The 26975-nt window shown below is 40.4% G+C and overlaps 1 protein-coding gene across 1 annotated transcript in view; it reads right to left on the bottom strand.

Annotated features, from left to right (window-relative positions):
* The window catches only part of LOC308123894 (protocadherin-15-like), a gene marked incomplete at both ends in the record, with an annotated part of 180180 nt that overhangs the window by 125670 nt on the left and 27535 nt on the right, over positions 1–26975 (bottom strand). Inside the window, 8 exons of the mRNA XM_080486619.1 lie at positions 251–457; positions 3556–3668; positions 5316–5424; positions 16447–16617; positions 21209–21319; positions 22087–22206; positions 24782–24937; positions 25272–25432. Of these exons, the coding sequence (XP_080342745.1) occupies positions 251–457; positions 3556–3668; positions 5316–5424; positions 16447–16617; positions 21209–21319; positions 22087–22206; positions 24782–24937; positions 25272–25432 (1148 nt within the window). The remainder of the gene's footprint in view (positions 1–250; positions 458–3555; positions 3669–5315; positions 5425–16446; positions 16618–21208; positions 21320–22086; positions 22207–24781; positions 24938–25271; positions 25433–26975) is intronic.

The following is a 26975-nucleotide window of genomic DNA, read 5'->3' as shown; positions in this document are numbered from 1 at the left end:
TATCAGGTTAATGGGCGACTCCTTGCAACAGGTAAATAAGAAAAGACGTCAAATTTGTAATCTTATAAAAAAAATTGTTTCCATAAAGTTTAAAAATGTTGAGATTAGCACAACAAAGCAAAGATCAGTTACAATTGGATCAAAATGATCCGCAATGTGCAACCTTTGATGCTTATGTAATTCAGATTATACTTCTAATCCAATTTGTGGGTAATGAAAGTAATAGCTTTGATTTTCTCTTCACCCTCACCTCCTCCACATCGTTGTCCAGAGCGATGACGGCCAGCGGTGCAGACAGGCTGCCGTCGGTCGCGATGGTGGTGCCCACCGGTGACGCCTCGCTGATGTAACCATGGTAACTGGCCTCCAGGAAGTAGGGCGCCTGGTTGTTTTCGTCCAGAACTTCAATTTGGAGGTTGGCAAAAGCTGGCAGGGGGTGGCCATTGTCCTGCTCGGCCTGAGAGAAAATAAATCAACTTCAGCCCACAGAAACGCTGTGGCGTTTACCTAAAGTGCTCATCAAAAGTGAGAATCATATCGTAGTCAACAGATGACAGATGCTGACAGCATTTATGCATGCCAGTTAAACATCTTGATTGTAGTCACACCCAAGTTAAGTGTTGATTTATTTATTTTTTTTCCTGTATTAAAGCTGTTTGTATAGATGAAAACTGTTTTTGATGAGTGAGTCAGTAGTGGTGCAGCTGCTTACTTTTTGAGACAGAAGCAAAGTACCACAGGAAACCAACTGTTATTAGACGGAGGATAAAAGCTGGCTTTGTTTTATTCTGTGTGATCGGGTGAATGAAAGAACTGCATGTCGAGCATCCCGGGTACAAACATTGACATTTTCTTTAGAAATATGACAAAAGTCCCATTATGACTGGAGATTTGAACACTGCCTGCATTGGGTAGCCATTTCTGCAACCGTATGTTCGTATGCTCGACGATCGTCACTGGATTACCTTGGTATTGAAGAAAACTTTCAAAAAATCATCCAGTTTATCATTGCTTTGAGGACAATTACACAGGTGGACATGTGAGATGATGATATGTAGAGTATGTGGGTTGAGATTTGACTCTGAAAAGAAGTGTGATTTTTTTTTTCCTCCTACCAAAAAAAGCATGAAAGCATCTTTCCCGTGTGTTTCCACCTCCTCGGCTCAGAGGCACTTTCTTTTTCAGACTTGCTCTATGTAACATCCACGTCTGCTACAGACACAGCGAAAGATTTATTCCCCACCTCCCTGCGTGTAATCTCTAATACATGACTGGGCAAATGGTTGATTGCCTGCATATCTGTTTTTCTGAGGCTGGCCCCCTGCAGACAAACAACCTCCTTGGTATTTGGAGGTCGGAGGATATTATTTAATTTTTTCCTCTGGGTATTTGTTTTGTCTCTTCACATTCAGTGTGATTCCTGTACACACACATGGCTCGTATTTTGGCATTTTCATGTTATCATTCAACGATAAGCATGAAAGAAATACTGTTCTGAATTAAAATCTTGGGCTTCAGCGACAGCTGGATTTTCTTCTGAGAGGTTGGCATTTTCTTCATCTTTATTCAAACAGCATTCCCACCTTGGTTTGATGGTGTGATTGTCAAATTAACACATGAACCGTAACGTTATCTTTAAGTTGCGCATGTAGAAGCAGTGCAGTACGTGGTGTTCGGACAGAGCGGATGAACTTCTTCCAAAACAGCTCAGTTTGCGACTCCGTCCAGAAATTATTGATGTCACCTTATGAATAACTCATCTATATTGACCTGCTTCTTCTCTCTTTAAAGTATCACAGGTTAGAACAATTCTCTACCTGTAACCTAGAGGCCAGTTACATCGTCAGAGACTGACGTGAACACAGAACAGCTAGAGAAAGCACACAGAGGCCTTGAGTTCTGAAATCTATAACGGTGACAATATCTGTCGCATAGCAATGTATAAAACATAATGCGACCGAGGACAGAGGCATTTCTTCTACGATCATCCAGTAAACACTTGTGACATTTGGAGTCTTATGTCTGTTATGTATGTCAGGTTTACATTCAAAAGGATAAAACATGAGTGCACTCAGAGGAAGAGGAGCATAACGTGGTGAAGCTCATCGCCGTATCTTTTCTCCGAGCTTGCTTTGTCAAGTTTTGAATAAACACGCATTTGACAGTATCTCTGAATGCTTCCATTGACTATCTGTGGTTGGAATCCAGGCTTTTCAGACCTTTCTGTGTGTAGTGTGTCGTGGTTTATGTCTCTGTGTGTTTTGTTTTGTTTTATAGCAACGTGTGCCTGTGTGCCCTGCTGTTCACCCAACCTCAGTTTGCAATCGGCTCCGGCTACCCGAAGCTGTAACTTGGATGAAGAGTGTATAGAAAATAGATGGATGTACTCGACTGAACAGATAATCTTTATCTTCATACTCTCGGAATCTTTTAAGTGCAATTTGGCAAAGCAGCTTGTCGTGTGTCTTTAAGTGCCGTCTTTTTGCCCGATGGTTACTCTCTCATAAATGGCCGACTGAAGGAGTGCTGCCGAGATGTTTGTCTTTTCAACAACCTTCTCTGTCTCTGCAGAGGACTTCTGGATCTCCGTCAGAGTGACCCTCACTGACCAGGAACCGGCCTGTTCAGTGTTTGGGCCAACGGCTCACTCTATGAAAAGTGCTGGTGCTCTCAAACCTTTTTTTTTTTTTGTAATTATTGATGTGGTTTTGCTCCGGGAAACACTGACAGCTTCAAAAAAAAAAAAAAAAAAAGTTTTGTAACCTTGCCCTGATCTCACCCTTCACAGTTTCTTGGACTTTGTGTCTTGGTGTTGGTTTTGACCTGATGTAGGAACCTTGTACAGTTTGTGACTTTTTACATTGTGTGAATATGATTTTGGTAACAATAGGAAGACTTAATTAAAAAAAAAGTATTCCTGAAAGACCACAAACTTTGTCAAACGAAGGGGTGTGGATACTTTGTGAGGCGAAAGTCCAGTGTAAATGTGCCAACCTCTCCCCTCTTTTTATTCTGATCTCATCTCTGCCCCCCTCCTCCCCCTCATCATCGATTAGTTCTCGTAGGCCGCAACACTTCTACAGTCTTGCTACGTATCTAAATGTTCCACATGTACACACGCATACACCTTTAATTACAACAAAAATAACCCAGAGAGGAGAAATTCTCTATATTTTCTGTTTCAGTAGAGCTGAACCGAATGTATGTTTGGTTGTGTAATTCCATTAACAGTCTAGCCGAGACAAAAACACCTACACACACAGCATGGGAGTGCTGTGATGGTTCACAATTACGCAATTTCAGATTTTCAGGAGAGTGATTTTAATGGCAAGCTACCACGTCGGGCTAAACAAAGCGGGGAGGTACATGGTAGAAGTTGAGGTCTGGTGATCGGCAGTCTGATAGATATTTAAGCTTCAAAAGGCAGAAAGCAAACTAAAAAAAATAAAACTACGCACATTGAGTTGAAGGGTTAGCTTTGTGTTTCTAATAGATGTTTCCATTGAGGGGAATCTTGTTAAAACCCGCCCGGTTTGCAGTTGCAGTGTGTCTCACCTTGATAACCAGATCAAATCGACGGTAGAGCTCTCTGTCAATGGGCTTCAGTAGAAGGAGCTCTGCTGTGGTTCGGTTCAGGCCGAAATACTCTGCATAGGACTCCGGTTTACCTGAGAGAGCATGCACCAAACAGTGGAAACAGAAAAATCCAAATTTAAAAACTCAACAACAAACAAACAAAATCTACTTTTGTGAGAGACAGTCGGAAACATTGGTAATTGGTCTGAGAATCAATACATGTTTGTTCGGTTGTTGACACAGAGGGGGGAAAAGGGGGGGGGGGGGGGGGGGGGGGGTGAGGGTGGAAAGCATGGCTAATGCTCCTCGCTCTCTCATCTCAGCTCCCGACAGGTGGGGACACACACACACACACACACACACACACACACACACACACACACACACACACACACACACACACACACACACACACACACACACACACACACACACACACACACACACACTGCTGCATTGTTCAGTGGGGAAATCAAGTTCTGTTGAGGGGAGCAGCAGCACAGGCACATGTGCACAATTACATTCCTCGAGAGTGCATTTCTCTGTATGTTTGTTACGTTTTTATAGCATGCATCAATTTAACTGGGTCCTTCCAGGGGACAATGTATTCCAAGATGGCAAGATTTTCTCCATAGGATGGCTGTTTATGTGTGGTTCCATGTTTTTTAGTTTTTTTTCTCCCTCCGTTGTACTTCACATCAAGGCCTAAGCGAATACATTCCCTATCTTCTGCTTGCAGCCATCAGTCCTCCGTACACTACTTTGGCTACAAGGGCATCCCAAATATCACTCCCAGAAAACAATGGCTTTGCCACCCATTAAATATAATGAACCTCCAAGACTCTGATTCTGTGTATCGACAACAATCACAATAAATCTTCCTCAACTCATGTATGCCCCCCCCCCCCCCAATATTTTTGCTCATTTCCACTCAAATGAGACGAGCATATGATATGCAATACTGGAACAAATATTTTGCTTTTTAATCACGGTATCTTAAATAATGCATGTGGAATCAGAGATGAGTTACACAGCAGGAGTCTTAAAAAAACCGAATGAAGTCCAAGTTTTTTGCGTTTTACAGTTCCAAACAGTAGTCAAGATGACTCGCGGCAATGGAGCGCTCTTCTTATAAATCACTTTCAAATTACAGCACTTATGAAGCATCAATGGAAAGGCAATTCCATCTCTCTAATTTATCCTCTGTAAACTGCCTACAAACACCTAGGTAATTGCTCCACATAGTACTCTGTTGAGTCATTCCTGTGCCAAAACATTTAAGTGGCCTCATCTGGAGCTTTGGAAACCCTTTCTATCAATTAACACTTCCACTTTTGTCTAAGGAGCGCTGGAACTTGAAACATCAACTATTACCTCTATTGCTGAGCATGCACAGTCTGTTAAATATTGTTTTCTCTTCCCAAGTTCAATCAAGATGAGGCCAAGAAGACTCAGATGCTTTTTTTTTCTTATTTCGGTTTATGTGAAGACGCACTCATGGAAATTATTGGCAATAACTTCACAGGTTGTCAGAAGACATGCATGCTTCTGGAACAGGAGTACAAGTATTTATTTATTTTTATAGTTTTCATTGTGCTATGGTCAATTTCTGGTAAGTACATGTAAAAATAAATTTGGTTGAAATATAAATCAATGTCAATCAGCAGTCACTTCATTTACAAGCGGTTTCGGCCACGTCAGCATTCAGTACGGAAAAAAACAAAACCAACTTAACCTACCAATGAGGATGGAGTATAATATCCCTGGTCTGTCAGAAGGAGGCTGTATGTTTCTGTCTTGGTCCACAGCTTGTATGGGCGGGGTCACATTCAGGGGATTCACTTTATGCTGCAGACAAAACAAAGGACAGCATTAGACTTTAACACGATAGAGTCCCGATGATCTGACCATTTTCCAACAGATCAAGCCAGATTTGATGCATGTTGTCTAATAATGTTTAATTTGTGGGGAATATAAAGCAATACAACAAAACAATTTGCACTTTTTACTATGGAGAGCTTGCTGAACCTTTGCGATTGAAATAAAAAGAGCAACAAAAAACAAGCCTGGCTTAAGGAAACGGCTAAAAGGGAAAGCAACATGTAAAATATAAACAATTTCTTCATTGGTGGAAGGCATAAAGAAAAGCTTTGCATTTTATTGATGTAACCACAAGCTCCGACCATGTCAGCACAGCAGGTCAGAGTTATACAGCAGAATAGGAAAATCAATCGCTGGCAAAACACTTCATAGCACAGTTTAATCATGAGGAAGGCACGCATGCACAGGTTTTCATGCTTTCTGGGGACATTGCATTGGCTTACATTCATTTCCCGCAGACTTACCCTAACTGGTCCTCTAAACTTAATCCTTAAAGTAACTATAGGTCCAACTGTGATGCTTTTAGTTATATGTATGTCTATTTTCGTTGCCACGATGAGGAAGAATTCCTACCGTGATAGTGTAAACACATATACTGCAACAGTATTTAATGCTTGCACACACTCAGCATGAATAATAAAAAAAAAAAAAAAAAAAACCAGAAATAGAAATTAGCATAATCATTACATTTAATACAAATGAGTATCTATCTATGGTCCAAATTATACCTTCTTATTATGTATATATTTCCTGTAAATATGTACGTACACCACAAGAGCTTGCAAGTGGGGTGCCATAAATGTATGCAAATGAAGATGGGCTGTGATGACAACTCATAGCGGCGCGTTGCAGTGTGGTCCGTGGCAAGCAATGACCCGTGATGGGAAAATTCCTCTCTACCAAATTATACACTCAATAAAGACGTATATCAGCGGGGTAAGCACACCAACACAGCAGTGTACACTCCCACCGACTAAATCGCAAAGTAGTTCTACACAATAATCCAACAGTCTGAACTAGCCGTCACTGAGCTATTTCTACCTGTCGGCGGGAGGGAAAGCGAGAGAGGGGAGAGACGCAGGCAGGGACGAAGTTATGGCAAGTAATGAAGTGGAGTAAAAGAGGATGTATATAGAAAGGAGATGATTCTGCCAGGAGCGGAGGGTAAACAAGGAGCAGAGACAGATGTGAGTGCAGCAAGAGAGAGTCTGAGGAAGAGCAGCAGTGTCCCGGAGAACACCGAGATGAAATCATTATAATTTCATTTGCAATATAATGATATAATGTGGGTATATGTTACCCACAATGACTCACAAGGAATAAAAAGAAAGAAAGAAAAAAAAGACAATACGAGAGTCAGACTGGTGGTTTGTAACTGATAGGATCAGCACGGATATTGTTTCTGACACATGTAAAATATTATCACTGGAAATAGAATTTCAAATTACATTTTCAATAGGTTTCTGACAGAGTGATTGAAAGCTAATTAACATCTTCACAATGTGAAATATTTCTTTGATGCATGTCCTGTAATGCCGTCATAGAAAAAGACCCGTCTGGGATGCTTCCAACTCTCCAGGTTATTGAACTTGAGACCTCCATCCTTCACAATAAAATACTGAGGTGAGTCAGCTTTACTCATGTAACTATGCTGGGAGGCTTAACCTCGTGCAGTACCACAAGCAGAGCACTTCATATTGAGTTGATTGTATTTAAAACAGGTGTACGCTCCATGAGTGTGTTTCTCCAGCTGTACTGTGGAGAACATGAACCTGTAGCAGGTGGTGAGGGTAACTGAGCACATCATAAACAAACCACCATCTCTCTCCCTGTTACCCTGACATAGAAACCGGTTCAATCTCATTCTCACTATAAATCTAATCCTTGTTTCTGCAACACATTTGATCCTATTGTTTGCATCTCTATTCATTATTAAACAGCCATACAAACTTAAGTTTATATTGGCAGGGTGGGAGACGATCACGTCACTGCTTCATTTTAATGACATGTTATGACCATTAATTATAAGATATGGCAAAAGACAAAAGACAACCACATTTTGAGTGGTATAACAGGAATTTCACAGGCTGTGTTACCTGCCTGCTGTTATACTAATAAAGTCCTCACTGCATCAAATTAATCTGCAATTGTCTGCAAAGACATGATAACATGAAGATATGAGTCAATCAAATAATTAACACATAAATACACAAAAATAATCCAAAATGTTCTTTTACTTTCTGAAGCTGTTTTTAAGTTGAATTCTGACGGTTTGTTTCTGACAGCTGGTGTTGCTTTTTAGTTCAATGCCATTTTGACAATTAGAATGTTTGAGTTTTTATGGCAACATTTTGAAAATGACAATCGCTGGAATTGGCAGAAATGATGTAGTTAACATGCCACCCTACGAGTTGGCGCTGTTGTTTGTTTTTGGAATTAATCCACACACACACGAGAGAATAATACGGTATAAACATTAACAATGTCGAGTTCACGGACATTTGTATGACAGATGATGTAGTTGGATTGCTGTTGCGGGTGACTCTCAACTCTAAAACAACCAAGTCCCTTAAGAATAAGGACTTTGAGTCATGACACTCTGGAGGCCGCCATTATTAGTATTATTGTCCATCTACTTGTGCATGTGCAGAGGCGTTTCAGAAAAGTTGTATTTGCACCATATTGTTTTATCATGCTCTCACAAAATAAAAAAAAATATTACAAAAATAAGAAAAAAAAAATCATTGCTGTATCGCCTCATGAGACAAAAGTAGACAGAAAATCTGTTGGGCATCTTGTAAATCGCAGCGGAAAAAGGAATGAACCAATCACAAATGCTAAATTGACTGGCTTGCAGAAATAAGTGACATTTTGTAAATTCATGTCTTTGAATGACTTGTGGTACATTATTATTCACCCCACAAGGCGAGGCAAAATTGTTACAACAGCAAAGGGGGCAAACTGTGTGAGATCGGCCATCTGCCATTACTGAGCTCAAGTTTACGACAACTAAATCACTCAAGGAGAACCTGATGCGATCAGGCCTGTGATACGGGGGTCGAAGATGTAGATCCCAAGGCAGATACAACAAGCTGGGCAGGTAGAACAGAGCCACTCGTTATTCTCTCGGCTTCCCTGCTCGACAAGAGACTCACAAACAAACACTGCAGAATCAGCAGGAAGACGACCGGCAACAGGTATGAAGCAAACATGAATGAGTCAGGCAGTAGAACAACACTGCCTGGCGTACTGCCTTTTATATATAGTGAGGGACTAATGAGCAAATGAGCAGCAGCTGTGCAGGCAGGTGGCCAGTCCTGGGAGCGGCGGGCAGATCAATGGAGGAGGGGGAAAAAAGAAAAAAAAAACCCAGAGGGCTTTTAGTGGTCAGGTGTGGTTTTGTGTCAAGTACTGAGCGATACAAAAGTGCACGGCAAAATGTTTGTGATACGGTACTCCCCTATCACATGAAAAAAATAACAGATGGCAATGCGCGCGGGGAAGCGCACTGCGGTGCTGCGAAGTCGGAGTCGGTGGAGGAACGCTGCGAGGAAAAAAAAGAAGAAAAAAAAAGTTCTGGTCTTTGTTTGGCTTCATGCAACTTGTGGCCAATCAATTCCCTCGTATGATGTAATGACAAACTAAATGATTGGCCGGGACTCGGGTCGAGTTGTTTACTGTTCTGTTCAATAATCTGTTTTCCCCTCGCAGCTGCATATTTCTGAGTTGCAGGGGCAGCAATGTTTTTGAAGAGAATGTGTGAACAGGGTCTGACAGCCGACTCCTCGGCGTAAATGACCACCGTCTTGGCAAGTGTGTGTGTGTGTGTGTGTATGTGTGTGTGTGGCGGAGGGAAGAACAGAGAGAGAGAGAGAGAGAGAGAGAGAGAGAGTGAGAGCGAGGGAGAGAGAAGGTGGGAGACAGAGAATAGCTCTGTTGGCTCTGAGGCTCTGAGGTTGTCATATCTTATCAGACTGATTAGGACTCAAACTATTATGCTGCCTTGACTCTCCTCCTCACTCGTTCCTCTCCTCACTTCACCTCCCCCCATCTTTCATGTAGCGAAGGAGCAGCAGCTTTTCTTCCTTCCATCAATCCTTTCTTCTTCTCCATTCCTTGAGTCTTTGTCAATCACGTTGTCTTTATTTCCATCTTTCCTTCTTTTTCCTTTCTCTTCTTTACTGTACCTTTTTTTTCCCCATTCTCCCCGTCGTTCTTAAAAAGATTTCCATCCACTTCACTGTGAACGCGAGTCAAAACGGTGTTGTACATGCACTAGGCCTTTAGGTGGCGCCATAACCCAGTGGCACCGACATACATCAAAAACGGAGAAGAAAACATGAAGGCATGAAAGAAATCCTCGAATTCCAGAAATCCAAAATATCGCTTTATTAAACCAACTGGCATTAGTAGCTTCTGCAGCTGTCGGCCGCCATTGTTGTTGTTAAGTGACGTTATGGGGTTATAGGTCGAGAGGTGTGGCGATGGCATCATCATTTTCAGCAAGTGTGTGTCTTGCTCATTCACACCTCAAAGTCGAAGCTGCGTTTTAAATTAGACAGGCCCTAATACACTTGGTAACAGTGAACTGGAGCTTTTGTGAAGCACACAGCGAGCTCGGTCCCTCAGTCTACAGCAGATATCGGAGAGTGTGTCACGTTCTGACTGTCGCCTTCAAGATATTTGGTGTTGTGCGTCAATCCAGAGGCTGTTGGAGGTCGTTCGCAGCAACGCATAGCCGTCACATATCATTTGCGTATGGAGTATAAATTTGGCCTTATGGCATTCATTGTATCGGTACACAGTATAGGCAAGTACTCAATGTTAGTACTCGTACTTGTTCTCATCCTTTTAAAAAGTGGAATCGGTTCATCCCGACTTTAAACATATTATTCTTTATTTAGATGAATGTAGCAGGAGGCATCCTGCTATGGGCATAGACATACATCCACTCCAAAAAAAACTAAGTCTGGAGGATTTGCTTGAGAAAGAAAATAAAGAAAACAAACCAAAAAACTAACTTTAGCGCTGTTGAACCTTTCAATTCAGAGTGCCTCCTCTGGAGCTGTCTGGGAAGCCTGGGTTAGACTACCACCCACTTGAAACGCTGCCTCCTCATTTAATCTAATGAGACCACAGTTACCACACAGCAAGGCGCCTGAGAAATGCAGGGTCACTCCGTTTCCTCTGTGAAGACTGTACACACACACACACACACACACACACACACACACACACACACACACACACACACACACACACACACACACACACACACACACACACACACACACACACACACACACACACACACACACACACACACACACACACACACACACACACACACACACACACACAGCAGAGTGATTACTGTGCATGACACTGTACCATAGTTATCCCATAATCACGGAGATGGAGAAGGCAATAAAAACTGCTTCGCTAACTTTCAACATAAATAATTAATTGAAACTTGTTATTGTGACCAAAACACTGTTGGCTTTGAAACTCCAGTTTGATTATGAACAGAGGAACACAAGCAATGCAAATTACAAATAATCCGAAACCAAAACTCAAAATACAATCATCTCACAAAATGATGCAATGCTACATGCAAGGAACTACAAATAACTACACGCTCCGGGCTATGACAAGACTTCTGTTGGTAAAATACGGGTGGATTTTTCATTACTTTCTAGATGAGAAGTAGATATTCATCTACATAGCTGTCATGCTGGAGGAGGAGTAGTGAGACAAATGTAGCTCACAGTCCTGCATTCTGGGAATGAGAAAACATTGGAATGATGAATTAGCAGAATTAACTTTGATATTAGATCGCTGCGATGCAATGTGCTTCCTTATTTAGAAAATCAGAAAGAAGTAAATATGCAAGATGAACTTGATATCTATCTCCAATAATAGCCAGGCGAGTTAAAGTTAGATGTATAATCTGAATCCTAATAAGATGCTTACATCACAGGAAATTTTTCCAAGTCTTTGGAACCATCACAAGAGCATTGTGCTTTTCCACCGCTGGAACCAGGGTCTGAATTACTAGTCATTGCGTAGTAATTTGGAAATGTTAGAAAGTTCTGGCATTAATCGGACATGATGGTGACCTGCTGTATTGTGGTTCACTTCGTTCTTCTCATCATCCCTTCTGAATTGGACATGTAGTTTATTTACATTTATTCAATTTGCCAAGTTCATTTGCCTGATTTGCATATTATTCCGAGGACTTGAGGCCATGGTGGAAACACAGACAACACCAGGCACAGGAAGCATTTTTTTTTCCTTGAAAGGAATTACCTGGAGGTAAAAACCTTTTCAGGTGAAGACATAAAACTCTCTGTTTTGGCTGTCCGTTTAACAGGACAATGACATCATTTTCAAAACATTGTTGTGTAAAGACGAAACATTTTTGAAACGAAACGCAGAAACTATACATTTTCACTTGAAACTGTGTCATATAAACAGCTGTCTTCAACCCTCGTCCTGGAGAGTGATTGTCCATTGAAATGAGGGCCTCAATATTTGGTTTTCCGAAATCTCCAATAAAAGAAAGTTGGAGACTGTTGGAATAACCTTCTTTAAAGTCTGAATACAATGTCAATGCAAATATTTTCTACTAAATATAATCCATGTGTGAGAAAAGTATTCAGTAAATCAAGTCAAAAGGCTGTGACGTGTAGTTTTAAATTGTTTTAACAGTGGGATGAAAATATGTTGTTTTTTTCAGGTAAAACTCGGGATTCTTAATTCAGGGAAAAACAACATGTTTGTCAATGAGCAGCAACCGGCCTCTGCAGTGAACACTGGGTTGATAATCAACTTTGTTGAGAGAGGACGGGAGTTTATGGAGTATCAGCAATGGCCCTACTGGAATGAATGGCATCGGGTATGGAAAATAGTTGCAGTGACTTGTTGTTGTAACCCTCAGAAAGAAACCTGTAATTCAGCTGATGAACGGGGCTGAACTCAATGTCTGTCAAGCAGCAACATCTGGAATTGTACGTACCCACCAATTACTATATCATGTGCATGGATACTCTAACTATGCTTACTAAGTTTCCTGATCTATTTATAGCTGGTGGTTGTGTATGGCAGGGCTGTTATAGTTGATTCAATTTTACCTGGTGCCCCAGTCTGAGAGCAAACGGCTACCAGTGAATCTCAGGAAGGTCTAATAGGTCCGATTTAGATCTAATTTCATAAACTGGCTGATATTTATTTAGACATTCAGTTTTACCTGTGTGGTTAATACGATTTTACTGGAGTGCAACAAACTCAGAACATATTTATGGCTGTTTTTCATCATGGACGTCACTGAAATTAGTTTACATGTTTGCAAGCAATACACCAAAAATAATCTCAGACCTTTAACCTTCTTCTTTAAATTCTGTATTCTGTAGATATATTTAAACGTACAGTTACAAAAGCCTAATAAAGCATATTACTGAGCTTACACTGACATCTATCTTTTTTAATCCACTTTAGGGTTAAAGGATCTCGGAGCTGGACGCTGATACTCCCTGGACCAATCATCCGTACATCACAGAACAAAATCGAGAGACAGGTTCACTCTCATATTCAGAAATATGGGCGACTGAACCTCAGCACAACTTTCTAAACTAGTGGTGTCAAACATAAGGTCAGTTGGCTTAAACCTGGCCCACAACAGGCTTCAGTCTGGCCGGCAAAATCACAGAGCAAATTGTAAAAATTTCAAAGAAAACTTCTTTTTTTCAAGCAAATTTCTTAAGAATAGCAGATATCCATGATGCTGCCCTGAAATATAGTTACCTCGTTGCAAGCAAACTAGTCTTATATCCATGTTGTCAGGGTGAGTATGTTCAAACAGGCATAATACAACAGCTATAGGAGAAGATTTTTTATTGACATTTCACTGTATTTTGCTCCAGGAGGTATTATTAAAATTGGATTTTTGTTTAGACTGTAGAAATTGTCAATCGTAATTGTTTTGTTTTGGGATAATATCAACATTTTTATGATGTAACAAATGAAACGTGTGTGAAAAGCACTAGCGAACAACATTGAGACTCCACATAAAGATTGCTAACCATGACACCACCATGAAGTCTTGAGCCACTAAGGTCCTACAACTGTAAGATAATTCACATGTACACGTTCAGTGCAAACCATTCGTGAAAGTTTAAAATGATGATTGGTTACCAGACCGTTTCATACAGGGTGCTTCAATCCTGTTTGAACATGGTTGTGATCTGATAAATGTGCAAACAAAACCGCAGATGCTTCAAGGGATCGAACATAAACTGTGACATACTGAAGAATTGTCTGCTTCCAGTATTTCCAGTAAAAAACTGATCTTACAAGAGGCCAATACACAGGAAGTTATAAAAGCCCTGTCGTAGTATCACATACATCAGAACAATTGACTTTTGTTTCGAGACCATATTCATTTAAAAAGAAAAGAATGTCACTCTGACCACAGAGAAAAGCAAATCCTTGTTTGAACTAGGATGCCACAACAGCAATATATTGAATCTGACATCTGCACGGATACCAATGCAAGGAGCAGAGTCTGAGTTTTATCAGAGGCCAAGAAAATAACTTTTACAGAAAGACAAGGACAAGCAACTGAATTTTGCAACCACGACTCAAGTTTTTATGACTGTGAGAGCGTAGGATCATAAAATGTGAGATCGGGAGTCAGGAGTCGTACTGCAGCGGGTGCAAATTGTTAGCGAATCGTGAGGAGGCAGCAACACGTTTTATATATCAGATTTCTTTTTTTTGGCGGTGATTTCTGCATATCACCGCCACCTATCCATCCTTGTCTGCATACTCTTGCTCGCTCTCTCAAAACCACGAGGTGTAAAGTTGATTTACTCCTGTTTTCGCTGGCCGTGTCATCCCGGCTGAGGGAGGAGAGCGCGTTTGTGCATGTCGGTGTACGCGGGTGAGAAATGATGGAAGAAAAAGGTCTGATGGCAGAAAAATAGCTGCCGGCGCATGTCCGGGGGAAAGTGAGCATGTGTGTATGTGTGTTTGTGTGAGACAGAGATCTGACTATAAAACGAGGGGATGGATTAGACGATGCCCGGTTAGGCTCGGCTGCTCCACTACAATGACACTCCGAAGTGTGTGTGTGTGTGTGTGTGTGTGTGTGTGCGTGTGTGTGTGTGTGTGTGTGTGTGTGTGTGTGTGTGTGTGTGTGTGTGTGTGTGTGTGTGTGTGTGTGTGTGTGTGTGTGTGTGTGTGTGTGTGTGTGTGTGTGTGTGTGTGTGTGTGTGTGTGTGTGTGTGTGTGTGTGTGTGTGTGTCGCGTGCGTGCGTGCGTGCGTGCATTTGTCCATGTGTGGTAAAGTATGAATCCACTGCTGACTTGTTGGCTTGTCAGAGCTGAGGATTTTTCCCTGCAGCAACTTTTTTCTCATTTGCAATGTTGTGTACTGTTACCTGCTTTGGGATCAGCTATGTGCCAGAGACACGACTGCAAAACGGTATGAAAAGCTGTGCAAGCAGAAACACTTACCAATGCTAAGACTCAATTTTACCACACTTATTAGTGCACATTGTTTTGTGAGCACAGTCAGCCAGATGCAATATAAATATCCACTGAGTGTCAAACTACTTGTTGTGGTCACACTAACTTTACTCACTGCAGTTAGTTTTTGGTTTTTTTTTACCAGTGGAAAGTACGTGTATTTCATCCCAAAAAAATTTAAGAAAATATATGTTATTTTCTATGGCATCTTTTGAAAAGGTGCATAACAACCAATCCCATAAATATTTACACAATACACAAAGCAATGCAATACCTGCCAGTAACAATCATAATTGAGTGTTTCTATCCTCAATGAGTTAATATGACATTTACTTTTGAGGAGTAAACTCTTTCAACCTCTTTACTGCCAAGAAACGCAGCCCTATCTATGTATTATTACAGAATTGGCTGCAGATATTATACTGTGACATAATACTATTTATGATAATGACTCAAATATCATATTACACTATCGGCATTACATTATGAAGCTTTATTACACTGAAAAGGGCAAAAATTATAACATTACTGGCAGGTATTATGAATAAAAAGCTTGTTTTCTGAAGTTTAGAACTCTGATATCAATGTGTTATAATAAGAGGAGGCTGTAGGTCAGCAGGTTGGCTTGTTTTCTTCTATGCTAATGAGTCAAAATCGTTAAGACACCGGACTCACAGTTGCTCCCAAGGGTGCGTGTTGTTGAGTGTGTGTTTGTAAAGCATGTTGAGGTTGCCAAAGTAGGAAAGCACGTTCTATAAATATAGGTCCTTCAGCTATCATACAAGTGTGTCTTGTTTCAGTATCCTAACAGCTTCTGGAAAGATAATTTATGAAAGCATGCACGGATCATTTTATCCTTGTTTTTATCATTATAGCTGCTATTCAATAGCAGCATATAATCTAAATGTCAAGCTCAGAAAATAAACGTTCTATATTTGTCACTTTTATTGCTCTAATCACACATATTATAACTTGTTAGAATAAACATTTTTTAATTCCCATGAAAAGATGCACAGAGAGATTGCCTGCAATTATAAAAATATGCTGTTTTATAACGGATTTCACCTTTGTGTGGAAAACCTTTTCAACCCGAAAAACTAATTTACTTCAAGCAGTTGACAGATAATATGAAATGTATCTATTTTTTTAAGTAGATGAATTAAATACAAACATTAGGCAGTGCCAGTTCATTATAATTAAAAACTTGTCAAATGCTGTCAAGCATTTGACAAGTTTCCATTGTCTTAACTTGAGCTGATTTGATACACTTTTACTAACAGATGACTTCAAATGAACCTCACGTCACAAAGTGCAAAGAAACAACTTTTAGATGAAAAACAAAATGTGTGCAACAAACACCGACAATGTCCATTGAAGGCAGAAACTGCAATCCCTCCTGCACAAGTACACACAAATGCAAATGTACTACGATAAGTACACAGCAGACACAAGGACACTCACCGGCTCTGTAAGCTCGAGCACGTTTGCCTTGTACGTGATGGGACTACAGTCACGGGTGTTTCCGACAAGCGTACACGGTAGAAACATGGGACCCAGGTCATCGCCGTCCAGCACGTCCACAGTGAGCGTGGTGGTGGCTGTGCGCCGCTCACTTGGGTACGAGGCTCGATCCTGGACAGAGAGAAAGACAAGAGGCAAGGCTTATATTGTACAGTATGATGCTTCACACCTTTTTTCAGGTTGCTTATTTCAAGAGGTCCATCTACGAACAGACAAAGAGACGACTCAGCACCTTAAAGAATCAGTCTCTATATTGACACAGAGTTTGAAGCAAATGTTGATTTATATCTGCGCCTCAATACAACCCCCTCAGACAACACAACTTTTAGAGGCATTGATTAAAATAAAACGCATTTCGTTGAACTGTGGATAGAACTGGAATATTCTAGAGCGCTCACCTACACACCACCGTGTGGCCTTCATAAATATCTTTGTTAAATTTCCACTTTGAACCCTGCAGCCTAAACAACGACGTAGCGCCTGTATATATGGGTGATGCGTTCAGGTGCATCATGCAACTCTGACTTTTCCTTTTTAAATTTGCTGGGTTGCAGCTTATATTCAGATGTGCTCAATAGTCCGGAAATTACGGGAACATTTGCACACTGGTAAACCAACGTATGGACGATCACTGGTTGAATTAATAAATGACTCACTTGACTATGAATACGATAACACAATTAAAAAAAAGTACCATTACTGCACAACAGTCACCCTTGCTACTGAATAACAAGAACTGGCCACAGTTCCAAGGACTTGAGTTTTAATGGTGGAATTCAATCTGTTTGTGACACCAGGTCAGTCGGCCTCGATCAGCCTGCACATTGAATATTTTTGTGTGTACAAGAGTCTTTTGTTGTTACGCGAGATATTTTCCACTGATTTCTGCTGACTTACTCAGATCGTGTACTGTATCAAGCGACCTAAATGGAATGCATACGCAACCAGACTGTGCTTTCCGTTTCTGTGCAGGTGATTTCCTGAGCGAACGACACCGCGAGTGACATCACAAACAAACCATTTGCAAATGAGGTTTACACAAGGACAATCTGCTGGGAACTGTATTGCTTTTGTGTTTGTTTTCTTCGCCATAGAGTGATTGGATTTGGCACCGAGCTTCACAAGCAGAAACGTGATCCACGGTCAAGTTATCAAACATGTATCGTTACAGCAAATACGTCTGAGGGACAACAAGGAAAATACCTCTTACTTTAGTCTGCAAATAGAAGTTATGGGAAGCCAGCTATGGATGCATCACAAACAACAGAAATGTTTTCAAATAGTAAATGATATTGCGAAACTAATTCCAGTAGAATGCACGATCTGGGAGACGCACAATAATGAAGGCGAAGGTGCTAAATTGCCAACGTGGAATAATGAAGAAATCCATGTGCCAAGTCACACCTGGAACTATTTTCTTTGCTCAAGTTAAAGTAAGTTGAAATATTTGCAGCCCAGTGGTAAAGTGTGTTTGAGGATGATCTGAATGTTGGCGAAACATTTCCATTTTAATGGTTTTCAAACCATCCCTGTCTTTGGTTAAATTGTCTTGAAACTGAAACTTAATTAACTCCGTGACCCCAAACTAGCAACAGCGCGAGGGTTCTCCACGTTCTGTCTTTTAAATATCTATAATAACTCAAAGTGGAAATTATGTGTAATTGAGTTTAATTAATCACGTTTGCAGTGCGCTTGTTTGCACACAAAGGTTTTAAAATCTGCCGTCAGGACGACTCGCCTCTGTGGGGATTGATAAATGATCTGTACTTAAAACACGTTTCAGTTTTCGCCATTGCGTCTGTAAGTGCTGGTTATCAAGCGGATTCTCAAATTTTACTCCAAGAAAGAAAATAAAAAGGCTCCACACGTTCCTGCGTAAATGTTAGTATTGTGTAAAGGTCTGAAGCTTTGAAAAAGCCACAACAGAATTCATAATTCCAGTACACACATTATACTGCAAACAGTACAGTATTTAGTCTCCACTCAGAGGATGACCTTCAGTCGACCTTAAGTTAAAATAGCTGCTTCTCAGTGGCACTCTCATAAGGCATCAATACATCTGAGTCCCACCGAATGCGAGACTTCTTTGAAGCTTTCATTTTTACCTCAGGCCGAGTGGCATCAGTCTTTTCTGTGCACGTTTTTATAAATTCACCGCGACCCTCTACTTGTTGCTTATGCATTTTTACAGCGTCCAATTACTGTGGGAGCTGTTCGGAAAATTCACAGGGAACTGTTAAAAGGTGCACTCATCTTAGAGGTCGAGTTAACTCCAGTGTGTTTTGAAGATGATTAAATTATTAACAAAATTGTGAAGTTCTCAGAAATAGTAAAAAAAAAAAACTACTTAAGATCACACCTGCTTTCTTGTTACCATCTGCATATCTCGTATCACTAGTTTTTTTTTCTGTCCTGTTAGAATTGTAGCCTGATGAACTCTTCTCAGCTTCCATAATGCTTACAGAAGAAAATAAAAAGAAGGATGAATCGAAATGATATCCATCCAGTCATTGTCTAACCCGGCTTAGGCCTCGTTTACACGTCTGTTCACAGTGTCGTTTTTCTGCTCATGCGCCAGTAAACAAACATGGCGGTCCTGTAGTGTTGACTCTCGATCCGTGTTTGAGTTTTATCGTCCATATCCACTGATAGCATCCGATTTGTCATCAGTCCATATGAACGTTGGGTTCCCTCGATTTTGTTCACGTTAATAGCTTATCATTCTCTGCACACATTGCTGTGTGGTTTCATCACAAAAACGAGCGACAGCGCCATCCCGTGGCCCGGCCTACTAACTACATCGTTGTCAGTGTGTCTGCCGCTGTGGTGCGGCTCTGATATCATACCGTCACACTTTATTACATTTGGCCTCAATCACCTGACATTAAGCAAAAGAAGCAAATATGCCTTCCATAAAATCATTGCATTAAAACGAGGCTCCTCACGAGAGAAACCTCACTGTTTGCATGTCACAATTCTAACAATTTAACAAGTTTATTTTTATTTAGGTTGTCATATTATTGCTAAACTATTGACTTTGTTACACTCACATCAACCAAATATTACTATCTTATTGGCATAAATGACTTTATTGATTGTTACAGACTGCAGCCTTGTTTTCTTGGTCATAACCACGGGTGAGGGTGGAGATGTAAACCAACAAACCCTCTTTCCAACCCAGCTCTCTCTGGTTTTCACCACGGTTGCATGTGACTTCATACATAATGTAAATACGCACGGCATGCGTGGCAGATTATTTAAGACAGGAAGTGGAAGGTGGAAGAAGAGTGAAGGCTGTACAGGTACTTCTCAAAAAATTTGCATATTGTGATAAAGTTCATTATTTTCCATAATGGGAGGTTTTAAAAGCCTCAGGAATCTTTTGCAGGTGTTTAGAGTTAATTTGTTGATTCAAGGGTGGGTGTGGTGCTCCAGATGATTAGGTTAATATCTCATTTAGAGTACCTTTTCATGATATGCTAATTTTTTGAGATGGGGATCTTTGGTTTTTCTTTACTTTTTTGCCAAAATCATCTATATTAAATCAATAAAAGGCTTGAACTACTTCAGTTGTGTGTAATGAATCTAAAATATATGAAAGTCTAATTTTTATCATTACATTATGGAAAATAATGAACTTTATCACAATATGCTAATTTTTTGAGAAGTACCTGTATATGACTACAGCATTTTATCTATAGATAAAAAAAGAGCGTTTGATACAGTTGAATTATTTGCCTCATACAAGTTGTAATTATTCAAAAATAATACATCAACACATGTAACAGGTTAACTCTATACAGAGGAGTTTCTGAACATGGTCTCCAAGCCTAAATCTTTGGTAGGAATTTATATTCAGCAAGTTCACAGCCACTTCCAACCCTCCAAATATTATATTCAGATGAACAGTGAATATGTCAGCCTTTCAAGCAGCCAGAAACACATTAATCTTTTAGTGTACTGTTGACTTTTAATAATGCTTTCAGGGTAAATGGGCCTTGAGACATAAGAATACTTGGCAGAATACTTTGTAGTGAAGGAAAGGCTTTTGTGGGAAAGGTTTTCCTGTCACAACAGAAATCTTAATGGCGGCAATTAGCAACGTAAACAATTTCCCGCCGTGCCTCAGTTTTGCTCCTTCTCCTTCATCTCATTGACAAAAATTAGCTGTATTGCAAACCACTTTTAAAATGGAGCACACAACAACGCGGGGGAGTAAAAGGAAAAAAACCCCAAACAAAACAACAACAACAACAATTACATTAACGTAGACATAAGTGATAGTTAAGGACACTCTTACACATTCCTCAGGGCAGAGCCGACAAAGCAGAACTAGTCAGGAGGGCTGGGGAACATTAGAGGTTGCATGATAAAGAAAATTTACATAAAAATAACGGCACCCGAGGCTGCAGCGTGTCCTCCCACACAGTCAGGGGAGAATGCCTTTTTCTCCAGTCGACCTTTACAACAGGTTTGAGAAGAAAACCTCCCAGTTTCATTCTTTGTATATGATGTGATAAAACATCATACTAGAACTTGGAATTGTTCTGTTACTGTTCCACGGAGGAAAGCAAGCATCTAACAACAGCTATCTCTCTCTCCCTCTCTCTCTCTCTCTCTGTCACACACACACACACACACGCACACGCACACGCACACGCACACGCACACGCACACAAAGCCAAAAACAGAAAACACTTACATTTGCCTGTATGATGACCAGATATCGAGTTATCTCCTCATAGTTGAGTCTTTCTCTGAGAACCACGGAGCCAAACAGCGTCAGAGGGATGTCAAAGGTTCTGTTGACTGTCTGAAACACATACAAATAGATTACAACCACACACACAAAGTGAGACACATCCAGGGCACAAGTCAACATTTAACTTTTTCGAAACGTTTGGAATAGAAGAACTAGAAAATAAAAAAAAAATAAAAGTGGGAGCAGTAGAAGTTTTGTGGACGTTGGCACCCAGCTGAATAAAAATGAGGAGAGAATATTTACAGAAAGAATTTTTGAACAAAACTAAGTCCTTTTAGATGATCTCAACATCATTCTGCTCTAAAACAAAGCAAAGACATGAAGAGAGACAATCCGAAGCAGTGAGGGGGAAGAAAAGAGGGAGATTCCCTTTTCTTCAGAAAACTTTAGGCTGAAATTTCTCTCTTTTCCACCATAATGATATATCTTATAGAACCAATACATATTTTGGGCAACACAAAGGATGAGAGATAGAACATGTGTTCTATCATGAACCCACGCTTGTTTGCAGTAATGAGTCAGATATCACACAATACATGTCAAACCCTGAGCTCAACCATAACAGGACTTTAAAAAATAAATTTTGTCATTTAGACTTCTAAACCTTCCTGAATTTTATTATACTGCACAAACTAAAGCACAGAAAAGCTACTGTGTAGTCATTATTTTTGTTTTGTCGTAACACACATGCTACCACATTATAGGAATATAAGTGAAATCCTTTTTTTTTGTTGTTGTTGATTTATGTAGCGTTCGCAGTCATGATTAATATTCTCAGCTTAAAAGCGCACGGGTCAGCAGGTATGTGGGTAACCTACCGGGTCTCTCGGGTTGTACTGGATCGTGTACTCTATCTGTCCGTTGGGGCCGTCGTCGATGTCTGCCGCCCCATTGTTCCCCGAAAAACCAGTGAAGATAGTCGTTCCTACTGGCGTAAGCTAAAAAAAAACAAAAACCATAGAAACAATCTGGAGAAATCTTTTTAATGTACCTCAGCAAACTCCCATCTCACTGACATTAAACAGCTGCGTCTTGTCCTCCTTACCGTGCAATGAAAATACCAACAGATTAAAAGGGGGACGCATTAAAGACTGCACATGATTCAGACTATAAGGGATCTTGGTGTAGATTCTACAAAACAAACTGAAAGCGCTTCGCAGCTTCGTGTTGCTCAAATGAGGAGGTTTGTATGCACACAGCCGTACGAGGAAGATGAAAGAAACGCTGTTTTTGAAAAAAAAATAAACTTTTCCGTCCATCTCGTCTGTGCCTCAATCTCCGCTCAAACTCGCTTGAGTGAAATATTCAGCACAATGAATGCGTCTGATAAAAGTGGAAAAGTGGGTGACCCAAATGCTCACAGCTATATAATAATGAGTCAGTGTCAACACAAATTACAGCAGTGACCAGAAGAAGTGTGGGCAGGAGCCATAGCTTATTAAACCTACGCTTTTCCTGAGATAAAATTAATAAACTAAAGGCAAGTTCCGTCCAAAAAAAGAAAGAAAAAAATAAACTTCCCATGTTGTCACTTTTCCATGTTGAAGATTTTTTTTAAATTAAACTGTCAGTCAGTATTGGTCCTAAAACATTAGGTCTAATTAAAGCACTTTTCACTTCGTATCAATAAAATTTTAATGTGTGTGTTCATTTTAGTTATGAGGTTAACCTTGTGTTTATATATGTCAATTCTTGATTAAAGAAAACTATAAAATCAAGCATGTTATTAACTTCCATATTTTATATACAGTACAGATTGTTACATTTTGGCTTTACCAAACTGTACCGTCACTGCTCATGTAAAATGAGATAATACTAAAAGAAGACATTTGAGAAGGTTTTTTTTTTTTTTAGCTCGACATGAGAGCCGAGCCTTTGCCACTGTACATGAAAGAAGAGCAATAAATTCTGTGCTTCAGCCGCACATTAGGTGTCCTGACAGGTTTAATCACCAAGTTCATTACAGCTGCTGCACCAATAACCTGTTAAATCTTTCCCTTTAACATGGTTGTCTCTGCCTCCCGCTGATCCAACTGTGGTCTTCATAAATATCTCATGCTGCGTCTTTTACCACTTTTCAATAGAATCCTAATGTAACTCCGGACTCGGGAACCAGTGCCAGCTCCTGGAATGAGCTGCGGGGATCACCTTGTACTCTGAAACTTTCACAGTGAAAAATGTCCTCCACTTTCTTATAAATAACCTTAAAGCGTTGCTGTGTGTCGTCTGTCGGCTTCACTTTCCTGGAGTCAATTATTGTGAATAATAGACAACTAAGAGCAGGTTGATTGTGGACAGTGCAGATGAAGCTGGATGAACTCCTCTTAGTATTGAATTTATTGCATTAGGTGGTGGGAGTTTGAGGGGTATTGGAAGTGAATTAGGCAATAGTTGTCTGGCTAATGAGTAGGCTCGCACTCAAATCCAAATAAATCGGCTTCTGCTTTTTAAATTATTGCCCATATCTGAATAAATGTAGTCGCCTTTACAGAAATTATTGCCAACAAACTGACTGCATTTACCTTGGCCTGGAAGAGGAATTGTTTTTTTCTTTTATGACGCACCTCCTAAATTGTACAGTGGCCATTGTTAGTGAAGGGAAAGTGTTTTAGAAGGAGTAATGAGAAGGTGGAGAGGAAGAAGGAGAGACTCCAGGAAATATATAGACTGTGGCGGAGGAAAGGTGGGAGAGGTTGAGAGAAGGTGACATAATGAAGAGCTGGGAGTGGTGAGGGGTGAATACATCTGTGTGTATGATGAGGAAACGGGTGCTGCAAAGCCCACAATAGAGGCCAAGTGAGAAAGAGAGCGAGGTTGAGAAGACAGATTGAGTCGGACAGGTGGAGGAAGACTGTATAATGAGATACTCGAGGCAGCAGGTTGCATGTATCCTTGTCCAAGCTTCGGTTTGAACCTTGCCTAGTGAAATTCACTTTCCCCAGAGTCTGGAGGACAAACTAACGGCGGGAATGGCATCTTGAAGATTACTCCAGAAGCCTTCCCAATAACAGATTTAGATTCTTTCCTTGGCTGCCCGAAAATCTCTGCTCTGCACCCCGCCAATGCGCACCATGTTCCTTTCAACTTTAGTCTGACAGCAAAAAGGAAAAAAAAAAAGAAGAAAAAAGTCACAAACCAGACTGGTAGAGATTTGTATTTGAAATGCATTGTGGCATGCACCTGTGCCAGGCTCGCTAATGCTGGCACATGACCCACAGAGCATCATGGGAACAGCCTTCCACAGAACACTTGATCTTCTTTATTCATGCCAGACTGAACTGTAGCTCTCTCTTCTCTACGGTCCCCAGCCTCACACAGATGATGAGTCCAGTACCTGCCATCGTGATGGACGGCACCACTACAGGGTAAGTGCAATAAATGGCTTTTGATTTAAGTGAAAGACAGTAAAGTTTTTCCACTGCACTGAGTTTTATTGAGCTTGTTTTTTTTACTTTATCTCTGTGAGTGCTAGAGGTTGTGTGTGACAGTGTGTGCACGTGCTAAAGAGTTTACCTCGCTGAGGGCGACGTAGTATCTGGGCTGCTGGAAACGTGGAGAGTTGTCGTTGCGGTCCCGGACAACAATGCGGACCTCGTGTGAAATCACGATGCCCGAGAGCTCGTTGGTACACCTGACCTGAACCACAATGGACTGGATAACCGATGGAGGCTGAAAAGGAAAGCAAATTATCGTATAGAGCAGGGGTCTGCAACCTTCATGACTTAAAGAGACGTTTTTGTGATTTTTCACCAAATCAAATTTAACTGGAGCCGCAAAACACGTCTAACCTTTAAAATTAGAATAAAACAGCTCTTAAAGCTTCAGATATAGTTTTGATATAAGAACATACATCCTGTGTTGCATTTATGAAAGTGTATTTGCTATGTAGCATCTTAAACATTTAATTACATTTTCAGTCGACTTTTAAAATGTTTGCACTGTTTGCAAATTGCACCTGATAGATAAGATGATTGATAAGACCTGACTGTAATGATTCACATACGTCTCTATCCAGGATGCGTCCGGTGCTGTTCAGGTAAAGGGCTTGTTTGGAAGGATCGAGGATCACCCAGTGATCATGATTGCCCTCCAGACACAGAGAGATGGTACGGTTCGGACCTTCAACCACTCCATTTATCTGCATGTTCTCCACCAATAACGTTCCTGGAACAAAAAAAAAAAGAAAAGTATGCGTTATGACTGAACAGCCAGAGAGACATAAACTTTCAGATTCAATTAATGAGTATAGTTCGGCAGAAACAGGAAGGGAAATAGTTTGCGCAGAGAGCAACATTTATTAATAAATATATTTAAAAAGGAAAAAAAAAAACACTGACATTTCAGACAGAACATTCCCTCTTTTTACATGCTTCTAATAAATTTTGTACCTGAAAATTATAGGATGTCTTTTGGCTGAAGCTAAGAGCAGTGACTGAGAGAAGCTGAGCAAAAAGCATGTGGAAAGCAGAGGAATCAAATTACGTGAAAGCTCATTATATATGATAGGGCTATTTTGTTTGTTTGCTTTGAATTAAGCCTGAAAAGAACTCAACACAAACCAAAACATTTTTTTTTCTTTTGCACGGAGAATAACATGTTTGAAAATACATATTTACTTCTTTGTAGTTTTAATTAATCAATAAATCTCCAGGTTTACCACAGATACAGACAAGTCAGAAGCAAGTGTCAGACAAGGGGTGAGCATAAGTAGTTGAGTTTAAGGGACTCCTAACAATCAGCGCAAATATAGAAAATTTAAGAAACGAAAAAAATAGCAATGAGGTTGTCTAACCAATAGAGACGTACAACAGTCTCTCCTCAATACCAAGCAACGGCCACTCAGAGATCTGGATTTCATGGTTTGGAGTTGGCATAAAGAGGTAACTATAAATGTGTTTGACTGCCTGTTTTTGATATGATGGACTGATGACCTGTCCAGTGTCTGTCTACCCTGCAGGGATCGGCGCCAACATCCCCACAACTCTAAATTGGACAATACTGTGTAGAAGCCGGATGGATGGATGAATCGCTTTAGACTTATATTGCACTTTTCCACCACGTGAACACGCCCCAAAGCACTTTACACTGTTAATTACTTTCACGCACACACTTCCAATGGATGGACTGAGCGCCACACATGTTTTTTCCTCTTTCTATCCCCAACTAGAACAGCAGGAAGTCTCAATTCAATTAAACTTTATTTATATAGCAGTACATACAACACAAGCATTTCTAAGTGCTTTTAACGGAGAAACCCAACAAACCTCCACCTCTGAACCTTTCATTCTGGTTCTGCAAAGGATTCTTCCAGTTAAGAAACTATTTGTTTCTTTTTTTTGTTTGTTCCTTTTCCGCCATCGCCTCTGCTTGCTCAAGTGTAATTATTGGGTTTTTCCTCAGGAAAGTGCCTTGAGATGACTGTGTTGTATTTAGGGCAATAGTGAATTCAATTACATTGTTTTTCTGTTTGTGTTTTTTTTTTAATTTCTTAAAGCCTTGTCCCACTGTCCAATGACAAGCTTCTTAGGCTAGCTGGCATAATCAGCGCAAACGTGAGCTCGTGTTTTGGTCTGTCTCTTTCTTTCACGCGATGGACTGTCATCTGGCTTAGTTCAGCTCCCTGAGACCCTAAGTTAGATAAGCTGTTGTTCTTTGGCAAATACATATTGCAGACGTCGCTGAGAAAGAGAACTACTATGTATTGTTT

The sequence above is a fragment of the Lipophrys pholis genome (genome assembly GCF_963383615.2).
Source record: "Lipophrys pholis genome assembly, chromosome: 1".
Taxonomy (NCBI): domain Eukaryota; kingdom Metazoa; phylum Chordata; class Actinopteri; order Blenniiformes; family Blenniidae; genus Lipophrys; species Lipophrys pholis.
This window is presented reverse-complemented; position numbering and strand designations above follow the sequence as displayed.